This window comes from Temnothorax americanus, unplaced genomic scaffold (assembly GCF_048541705.1).
Source record: "Temnothorax americanus isolate GAGA-0224 unplaced genomic scaffold, ASM4854170v1 Scaffold25, whole genome shotgun sequence".
NCBI classification, from domain to species: domain Eukaryota; kingdom Metazoa; phylum Arthropoda; class Insecta; order Hymenoptera; family Formicidae; genus Temnothorax; species Temnothorax americanus.
Window position 1 is genome coordinate 1,980,928 of NW_027509391.1, and position 10,866 is coordinate 1,991,793.

The window sequence follows — 10,866 nt, forward strand, 5'->3', positions numbered from 1 at the left end:
TTCCGCTACCGGCGCGTTAGGTTTTTAGTGAACCTTCGCCTACAGCCCTATTATAACACTTTCCATACCATGGAAAGTGTTATAATTCACCATTAAAAAAAAATGCACGGTGAAAAAATTTGATAATAATACATGCTTATAGTTTATGTATTTTCAAAACAAAATTGAATAGAAATCATATTTTTAAACACATGCACGGCTGACTTATAAAGAATTAAGTTATAGGTAATAGAAAAAGCGATTTAATAAAGACGATGGAAAATCGCGAGTTTCGTGGGACGTCGCGGCTCTCAGCTCCCGATGTATCGGTGCCCGCCGCGGCGGCGCGGGCGGCACAGATCATGAGTTCGCACACAGAATGAGTTGTAACTTACTAAGGAGTGATTTCTCCATCTTGGACTTCCTATACTTTTTTGTTGACAAAATTATCTTCTTTTTTTTGGCATTTTTTTTATTGAAATCGAAGATGTTGATCTTAAAGAAAAATCTGAATTTATTATTAATGTTGAAAAATATCAATTAATTAATTTTTTTTATTAATAATGCATAATATATCTCGAAAGTGTGTAAAAAATACTTAAAAAATCACTGGTCATTCTTTAAAATCGGTAATGTTTACGACAAATTATCGATGTGTGAAGTTTAACATGACGGCGCATGACGGCCTCAACGCCGAAACTTTAAACCCCCGTAAGTAGACAACGCGTTGGACAAATGTCTAAAAAATTGGTGTGGATAATTATGGTCAATAGGGCAACAGATTGTGTAAATTTCAGCACAAACAGAAAAAAATTTTTTTTTAGGGTTTATCACTTCGCATAGAATGCCCCTAATAGGCAGTATATTTTTCACATTGTACATTTGCATATTACATTGCATGGAAAGACAACGTATGTAATTAAAAAAATAGTTTCAGATACACGTGGGCTATTCAGAAAGATACATACCGACTTAGATAGAAACTAAAAACGGGTCGGGACACCACGCCTTGATCAATCATGTTTTGGAAGACAGGAGTCCCAATCTTGGATGACAAGGGGTAACCCATCCCCAGGACGCCGTCGAATTCCTCATCGAAGGACGTTTTTCTCAAATAATTAACAGCGACTCCGAATGTTTGAGATACAACCTTAAGGCCAGCAACCTACGAAACGTTGATATTATTAATAAAGTATAACCGCGTGCGTTTTTTTTTTTTCGGAGAATAATAGCAACATGTGTTTTTTAGAAAATTTTCGTAGGTCATAACTGTGATTAGAATTAAATATCATTTACTTGACGATGACTTACGATTACATTATCACTGCATAAGTACCCAGACACATCGGCAGCGCCGTAAGAAATAGAAAATCTACTATATCCTGGCCAATACGTGCTGGATCTTGTACTATCATATTTATTAGGTTCCACTGCAAGAAGTAGTAAATAAAATTAAATCAGTTAATAATGAAGAGTCTAAAAATATTAATTTCTCTTCATTATTTTCTATTGCTTTAAAGATTTTATAACTTGACTTAAAATTTAAGTGGAAGAGACACAATTCTACAGTATTATTCTTATCTTACATTTTTACTTGATATCAAAAGAAAAAGGAATAATTAAGATTATTTTAACACTTGAAACAATAATGTTGGTCCACCAAAGGGTTATAGTGAGAGGAGAAGGGTAGTAGTGTAAAGGTTTGGGTAACGTTCCTTATAAAAATGCCTTGCAAACCCTGCGGGGATAAGCAATAAAGATAGTTTATGATAAAACTCTTCATAAATAAATATGAACCACGATCTGTCACTAAAAATTTTCGCCAGGGATGCAAAACACGAGCGGAAGATATCTCATCTTCGATTGGGCTTCGATCGAAGTCCCAGCCGGCGTCGAACGCACCGACATATCATCTCCGAGTTCTTATACCGGGTGTCGTTCGAATGTCGCGCCTTGGCAACAATTAGTCACGGCATGGGACATGGCACACATCACGCATGCGTTATATTATCGACAAAAGCCCACGGCAAGTGCTCGGTCAGTCGCGGCTGAGCCGCGCCGCGCGAGGAGCTCCGACTTGACGTTTCTCCTCGCTGCGACCACCCAGCCCCGCTTGCCTACGACTCCAAACGTCGCAAAACGCCGTTGCGTTTTCTCCGATCGGTGCGACTTTCGACTTCGAAATGGGAACGTCGTGAGAGATCATCTCGTCACCGCCCGCCGTCATCATCATCATCGTCATCGCCGGAGCGGTTCTCCAAGCGTGCCGCGGCCGCCGCGCGCCGGTCCCTTGAGAGGCACAGCCACCCGTCAGGCATACGCCGCTCCTGATTCGACGGGGCCAAGGACGTTCACGTTCGCAAACACAGACGCACACAGGTGGAAAACGCCGACAAGTGACGAACGTGAGAGGAACTGGGCGATCCCAGGTAGAAGGCTCAGAAGGCTGACGGGGCACGCGGCTCATCATCGGCCATGGCGAGCCTGGCGAGCAGCTCATCGTCGGCGGGCCTAACCAGGGCCCCGACGATGTTGGAGCAGCTGCTCGAGGAGATCAATTTTCAGAGAACGAAAGAGCTCAGGCAGATGCTCAAGGATGGTTCGTATTCGATTTTGCTGCCGGAGTAAGGCGGTTAGGCATATCTGTCGAGTTGGGGGGGGGGGGATGACAATGTGTGCGTATACACGTACGGTGGGTGAGGGTGAGACGGCGCGAGTTAGGGTGTGCTTTAACCAAAGAATTATGTAAAGGGTGTTTCGTTTTCAAAGGGGTTGACCGCCGATGGGAAATGTAAAATCGTCTCGCTTGGTGGAATTGCTTTAAAGAAACAAAATTATTTTAAATTTTTTGTTTGATTTTTTATTATTTTTATACTTTATAACATTTTTTGCACACTCAGAAAAGCCGTTCACATAACTTTATTGTTGTTTATATCAAATTTTTTAATTTACTTCCTAAAAATTTTAAGTATTTGATGAAAAAAATGGATTTGGACTTAAACGTTTTATTGCGATTATTTATTTCAATATTTGGAGCTGTCAAAATTCATGAAATAATATAAATAAAAAGTTTTTAAAATAATTTTTAATAATAGATAATGATATACACAGAAAATTGGAAAATACTCCAAGGCTTGTTTAGCGCTACGCAATATAGCTTTATCCGTCTGCTCCAATAATGAAAATCGCCTCATTTAGTTCGCTTGTGTTCGTTATTGACGGAGATTAATAAATGTTTCGCTAATCACTTTAACTACGTACTCTGTTAGTCATAGGAATATTTGCAGAGTATTTATACTTGCATGATGTATGTTGTATTTTGTAATCAGTTTATGATCGCCAAACAAATATGCACCGTGAATCACGTCACTTGTTCTCTTTATCTTTATATTAAGAACGTCGAATTATATATTATCATATAAATTATAAATGTAACACAACCATATAACAGATTTTAAAAATTTTAATTGCTCATATTGATTTGCATTTGTATTTTTTTTTATGTGTTCACAATTTTCATCTTTTACTTACCAAATATGGAACAACATTATACTTTTATTTCTTTTCAGAAATAAAAGTTTAATCGAAAGATTTCTTTAGAGAATGCTTAGGTAAATGAGGACATCGGTTTAATGAAATGCAGTAGATCCCCGTATAACGTAAGGGATGCGTTCCATGTTATATGAATCCGTATTACACGAGTCACATAGATTATACATATATGGATTATGCAATACAGATTACGCATATGCAAACACATATTTATATAAAAGCTGTAAAGATTTATTATAAAAAAGTAAAATCAACATTAAAGATGTAAGAGTAAAATATTTTTGTTCGGTCCTGTTACACTTATTTTTTATTGTGAAATATTTTTTTTTTGAAACACTTTAAAACGAACAAATATTAAAATCTTTCCGTCGTGTGTTATATATAAACTCGTCTTATATGGGGATCTACTGTACTCGACAATCATTTGTCCAAAGACTATAAATAACAATTAATACCTACATGATGTATATTTGATTAGAACGTTGAGATTGAATAGAACGGAGAGTTACAAAACTAGACTTAAAACGTATCAATTATTTAGCTCAGTTTCTTAGCCAAACCCGGCCAAACCTTCAATAATCACGTCATAACGGCAGGTATCGATTACCTGATATTTCCCTTCTTTTACTTTCATTATTGTATCTCCCCCCTTTTCCGGTATATCCTTTCGCGCGTATAACGTCGAATCGATCGGGGGTGAATTCGATATCAGTCAAACATCGCGCGTCGACTCGGAAAAATTAAAAGCGCATCCCGAACACTTTGAATCGCCGTCTTTAAACACGTAAACTTTCTCGTCTCTATCAGACTCTGGATTCGTCGTGCTGCAAGGCACAACGTATTGGACGGACCTGTTCGTCCGTCACTTCCTCTTTCAAGCGGAGCACGCCATCGACGGCGACGACCTGCTCTTCTTCGTCCGCAAGAAACACGTGAAGACCTCGTCGAGGTATCTGCCCAAGTTCGAGACCGAGGTCGACGTGTTTCGCAAGGACAGCAAGAAACTGCCGATCGGCGATCCCGACATCGATTGGGAGGAAACCGTGTACCTGAATCTCGTTGTGCACCAGTTCGACTACACGCTCACGTTGGCGATCTGCACAAGAACGAGCCCCAAGGAATTGCAAGTGAGAATCGTGGCGCTAACTCGACTGAGTTAGAGAAGAATTTTAAAAATTGCTATAGCAGAGATCTATACAGAATGTCTCACAAATCGATTTTCTTCCCTTTTATTTTTTCTTATCGGAAGATTTGGGATAATGCCATCTTTGTTATGATATCGTGTGATTTTTAATCATTTATTTTACATCTATTGTTATTGTAGAACTGACAACCGGAACCTCGAATTAGTACAGCGATCTTTTTTAGGTATTGCGAAGGCATTCTCAGAAAGTATACGCCAGTCCGAGTCGACGGCGTATGGACGCCAAAGGTGACCTCGAGGAAATGACGTACCCGCACATATGCTTCATGGTGGACAATTTCGACGAAGTTTTCTGTGATATTTTAGTCAGGGATGGGGAGATGGTGTGCGTGGAGCTGGTCGCCTCCGACCGGGAGGGCGCGATTCAGGGCGTCATTTTCCTCGGCTCGATCAGATACGACGCTTTGAAAAAAGTTTACGACGCCAGGGTGAGTTCCTTCGTAGCGCATTTTTAAGCTTATGTACGTGAAATTACAGTCGTTTTTACTTTTAGTCGAGCCTGAGCACCAAAATGGCGCAGCGAATGACGTTCGGCCTTTTCTCCGGCGCGGCCTCGCAAAGAATAGAATTCGTGCGAATGAAGGGACCACGTGGTACGTGCGAGAATTTTATCAATATTGTTTCTTTCGATTAACTTTTTTTAATTTATTTATATAATTTTTATAATATATATATATATATATATATATATATATATATATATATAATTCATTTTATACGTGATAAGTCACGGATAATAGAATATAAGTGAAAAAAAAACTCATTATTAAAATAATCTAAAAGTTAAGCGTAAAGACGTATAGACGTAGGTGCATGGTTAACGCGAGAATGGGTTTCACCTTGATTATTTAACATGACGTAATCGCTTGCGCAAAAGATGGATAATAGAATTTCTATATTTATCGATACGGCGAGGCGTAAAGTATAGAAGTTCGATGTGATATAAGTTACGATAAAAATTCAATTTCACGGGAATCGTTCAGGCAAGGGACACGCGGAGATGGCCGTCACAAAACCGAAGGGTTCCGGTGCGGAGACGCCGACATCGGAGCCGGGTTATTGCGCGACCGACCTATGGGACGCTGACTGGGACGACGCCGAGGAGCTCTTCATGTATCGCCATCAACGAAGGCTGTCCGATCCCAGCGCGAATCTGAACAACTTCGTACGCGGCGGCTGGAGAACGAAGCCGGACACGGTGGCCACTAAGGCGCGATCAGAGAACGAGGGTCTTGACTCGATGGCGAACGGTCTCAGCGAGATCGAGGCCGGTGACGTTCGAGATGGTAATTATCAGCGAAGGCAGTACAAACGAAGACGAGGACAGATTTTGCTACTCTCCTACTAGATTTTTATAGTTTTACACTGTTAGACCGGCATTCATATCCTGCATTTAGCGTTAAATACGGACAACGTCGTCGCGAGCCGACCGCAAAATTCAGACGACGTTTATTTGCGGTATAACATAGCGTTAAATACATGGGATATGGACATGGCGTTTAGTATCTTTCTCTTCTCAATGTATTTCGTTCGCATCCACTCTCGGTCAGTGCATGCTCCTGTGTTGTATCTGTGTAATGCACAATTGTCTTGATGTCATCAGGCATAGAGACGCCTCCATCTTTCGGCAATACTTCTCAATGCTGGCAAACTCTATATAGACTTGAAGCTAATAGATCTAAATACTTTCGCGAAGATGTGAATCATAACTGCATTAGAGCGCGATAGATAGAAGCGACCGCATGTATACGTTGAAAAAGATTTTTCTACTGTGACTTGCGCCCGATATTTATCTTTTTACCAGTTAAACGGTGCAACTTAATGCACCGTAATAAGAAAATCTTCTATTCGAAACGGTATCCCGTTTCTTGTCTCACTAGATCGGATAGTATTCAGAATTTTTCAGGCAAACTTAGTGTAACACTAGCACAATGTTAAGAATAGACGAAATAGCGAGAGAAAGATATAGAAATACAAGAGAAAAGAACAGATTCAGTTCTACCGTCACCGACACAACCAACCACCACCAACAACCACCACCATCACTATCACCACTAAAACTATTTATCACACTCTAACTTCCGATTCGAATGTTGTCGCGTCTGTTGCGAAAGATGACAGAAAAAAAATTAATGAACGAACAAACGAAAGAGTTGTTTCTTGTTGTCTCTAATCACTGACACGTGCCATGCCGGCTCTTTCCTTTGTAGCCGATGTACAGGATAGCAGCTGGGGCGGCCGGGACTCACCGGGAAACCGCAGGAGTCCCTGCTCGTTCCGTCGACGAAGATCGCCGTCGGCTCGGCAACAACAACAACATCAACAACAACACCCCGTCCACAACAAGCAACGACAACGTAATACCCGGGAACGACCCGGAATGAATGAGAACTCGCCGATACGCAAAGAGACGAACTATCGCGAGACACACGGTGAGTGTGCTCGTTCGCGCTGAAAACGATCAGTCCGATCAGTCTCTCCTGTCTCTGCTTTGACCGACGTTCTTGCTTTTTGTGTGACTAGTAGAAACTCTGTGTTAGTCTCCTTCCCGAATTACCGAGTGCCATCGTGTTCCGTATCTTTGAGATAAGCTTTGACGCAAGAATGTACGCTGTTAATATAAACTGAGAGCAAAAAAGCTTTCTTAAATATATTCATTTTGTTACTCAATTGAAGTAAAGCCAAAGCATTGTGTCGATAAAATTTTCAAGTTGCACCGTAACATAAAAGAATAATTTAGATAAATGCACGGAGGACAAAGCGTGAAAAGAGACCGGGAGCACGATCGTTTGTAGTCGCGACACGGGTGCAATCGCCGTCTAAATGACGACGTGGTTCTCGCGGCAGGTTTCCACAATCACCAGCAGAACAATCATCAGCAGAACCACCAGCACCAACACATAGAGGTGGGCAGCGAGATCTTAGTGCCGGCCGGCCGGTGCCTGACGGACGACAACGTCCGGCAGAAGTTAGACTCGGGCGCGATATTGGTGCACGGCAAGGAGGAACTTCCGCTAGGCTACGACGTGGCGACCGCTACGGAGGACAATAACCGGAAACGACGTCCGTACAGCGCCGGGCATCTGTTCAATCATCATAACGGTGTAGAAAACGACGACGAGGAGCGCCGGCGGCTCAGCGACGACGAACTGCTCAGGGTGAGACGGTCCGACGGCCGTCGTCGTCTGCGTAGCGCCGGTTCCGATCACGAAGACTACGCCTACGGGCAGAACAAGAATAAGAACGACGAGATCAGAGACAAAAACGCGAACGCCCATCACGTGACACGCATCAACGGCGAGGTCGCGTCGATGCGTCGGCAGAGCGCCACGTTGCCCCGAAGACGACGTCGAAGGGCGCTCTCGGGCAGCTTCGCGGGTAACCCCCTGCCCCCTCATCGAGTCACGCCGGACGGCACCGCGATCTACTACTGGTGCGAGCTCCCGCGCCGCCCCGGCTCACAGGGTAAATTTTTCCTACCCTTCCTACGCTCTCCTCCTATAAAATACCCCTCTGTCCCTCGCCCTCGACGGAATCAATCCACTAATTATCATTTCTGTTGTATTAAATCGTTGTGCGTAATGTAGACGTGCGCTACTTGAACCCAAAGCATTCGTTTGACTGTGTCATCAAAATGACTGTGTTTATGGGATGGTGAAATGGCAACGAGCTACGACGGAGAGTGGTAGTGATGGTGGTGGTTTGCGAACGGTTTGCGGGCGAAAGAACGACGATCGGAAGCGTCTGTCTGGAAAGAGACTTTTAGTCGGATGCTCGTAATGATTTTCGATCATGAATTTCACCACCGATAATAAGCACGGTCATCAAAAGTATTATAGGTAGATAGTTAGTTAGTTCGTTTTGTGCGTAACATTACTTCTACTTTTCAATACACGTTCTCTATAAGAATTCATAAAAAGAGGGTACATCTAGGCACTAATTCTTCTTAAAGTAAACTGTATATGATTCATTTTCAGCGAATGCGGACCTGTTTCTGTGTTTTGCATAATGCCATTTCTATATACGTAATACATTGAGAAACTTGGACGCACTTTATCATTATACATTTTTCAGAGTAAAAACGAAAATTGATGTATCCTGATATTCCTTACTCTGTTTGTTCTTACATATCTGTTTTTTTTTTCCCGCATAATCTGTACATCATATCACACTCGAACTTGTTCATCTGCTCAACTGGTCCGTAACAATCTAATCAAAGATGCATTTAATCCCACGACTCTAAGCTTGTATCTTACTCTGTGTTTCATTGCTCGAATGAATGACTATCCTGTACGCATACGACCATCCCGTCGATTGAACGACTCAAACCGTTGCAGGACATCAGATATGCTGCAAGCATTCGAGTATTGTAATTAATAATGTCTTCTTTTAGAGTTGGATGACGGGGCGTATAATCCGCTCTGGACGATGCGAGGGTTCACCCAAACTTTCCATTTCTGGAAAGAGACGAAGCGAGCGCAGTCCGTACCTTTGAACGCCTTTTTAACGTACATTACGTTACCATGGTGGAGCATAGCCAAAGGTAAATCAAATTATATTAATATTTTTATTTTTTAATATTCAAATAAAATATCTAAAAATTTTTTGATTACGCTGTGCTATTATAATCTTTTTCGGTTAATCTGAGGAATTAAATTAAATTTAAATCTTGTATATGATATAAATCTGACCCAAATATGATATAATTTTTTCAATTTTATTTTCTTGAGCCGTAATAATTTCTGTTGTAGATATTCTGGATCACCGAGAAGGACCTATCTTAACGTTCTAGCTGACAGTATAGTGCATGCCACTTCTAATTTCAATACTTTCCTTTTTTCACTTTGTACGTATATCAACAATTGTGGCCCAAGGAATATAATGATGTATAGTTTAAATAATAAATCAAATATTATTTACAAATCCTCTGGATCTCACTGCTTTGCAGTGTGTGATGGCACACACACATTCCGTGATTCCCTTTCGATTAATTCAAGTCAAGTTTTACTTTATGGTGTATAGTTTTAAAACGCGTCATCTTTGCATTTTTTTTTAAATGCAAATATATGTTCTGGCAGGAAACAAAGAGAAAAGATAAAAAGAAAAACTAGAAAGACTAGAAAATAGATTAAAAACGAAAAGGAATGTTTTATTATGCAGAGATAAATAAAATTGCATTTTTAGTTTCGCGCTCTTCAACCTCGTGCGATGTTGAGGTCTGAACAAGATAAACTAAATGAAAACTGGTTTATCAAACGCATACATTTTTTAGATTGCTATAATAAATCATGTATTATCCTCACATTCGCGGAAACGGTTACATCAGGCGCGATATTTGCGGTACTTCTTCTGTAGCAATTTCCTTCCCAGTCTGCCAAAGTAGACGTTTTGCGGCCGAAGTTTTAAAACCACACGTTCCCACTATATCTTCCGGCCGTTATAAATAAATGAGAGAGAAATTTCGTTATGCTCATTATCTAATGACACGCCGCGTTGCGAGCAATTCTAGTTTACTCGCGTTCTGCGTATTATAAGCTAATCATGAAACTTCTTATAGCAGTGTGTACTTTAGTGACCGTATGTATTTGCATCACCAAGGGCACGTCGTACGATGAATTACGTCCACACAAGGCAGAGATGACAGGTAATTTGAAATTTCTTGTTACTAATTTATTAATTTATTTTTATATAAAAGCTTCTGTGACATTCATTTCCATCAACGGTGATTGCAACGGTGATTAACAGTTTTAGAATAGCCAATGCTATTAAAAATTACGTTTTTAGGAATTATAAAATGTCCATTAAATTATGCTACATTTCGTGAGAACATTTATCTATTGTAAGCAAAAAATGTAGAAGACTTTTTATTCATATGCAACGTTACACGTTTTCACATAATCGATATTACAACTGGTTAAATGCAAAAGATCTTGTCTTTACTTTCATGTTATCTATAGACTTTTCATTTTTATAATTTATACACGCTTTAATTATTACAATCTTGCGCGCGATATCAGTAATGCATAATTGAGATGGATTTGCTCTTTTTACTTTAAAGAATGTCGTCTGTTGCTTCCTCACCGATCAATATCAGACTCTTACATAAGTAAAACGCGCGTTATTATAGCTTC

At 40.6% G+C, this 10,866-nt stretch overlaps 1 protein-coding gene across 2 annotated transcripts; it reads left to right on the forward strand.

The window, feature by feature from the left end:
- The first annotated feature begins 1,859 nt into the window (after nucleotides 1-1,859).
- LOC143899020 (uncharacterized protein KIAA0930 homolog) lies at nucleotides 1,860-9,660 on the forward strand. Of its 2 annotated transcripts, XM_077408953.1 has the most exons (9): nucleotides 1,860-2,578; nucleotides 4,339-4,658; nucleotides 4,900-5,163; nucleotides 5,229-5,328; nucleotides 5,719-6,021; nucleotides 6,946-7,167; nucleotides 7,583-8,200; nucleotides 9,129-9,278; nucleotides 9,487-9,660. In XM_077408953.1, the coding sequence occupies exons 1-9, from the start codon at nucleotides 2,455-2,457 to the stop codon at nucleotides 9,525-9,527; spliced, it is 2,142 nt and encodes a 713-aa protein (XP_077265079.1). In that variant the 5' UTR covers nucleotides 1,860-2,454; the 3' UTR covers nucleotides 9,528-9,660. The 2 variants fall into 2 exon arrangements, with proteins under 2 accessions (XP_077265079.1, XP_077265080.1); XM_077408954.1 differs by lacking the exons at nucleotides 6,946-7,167; nucleotides 7,583-8,200 and having other exon boundaries at nucleotides 1,997-2,578.
- The last annotated feature ends 1,206 nt before the right edge of the window (nucleotides 9,661-10,866 follow it).

Coding starts and splice junctions, on each gene's coding strand:
- LOC143899020 (XM_077408953.1), top strand. CDS start 2,455: ATGGCGAGCCTGGCGAGCAGCTCATCGTCGGCGGGCCTAACCAGGGCC. Junction 2,579..4,338: donor CAGGCAGATGCTCAAGGATG/GTTCGTATTCGA, acceptor CGTCTCTATCAG/ACTCTGGATTCGTCGTGCTG. Junction 5,329..5,718: donor GCGAATGAAGGGACCACGTG/GTACGTGCGAGA, acceptor GGAATCGTTCAG/GCAAGGGACACGCGGAGATG.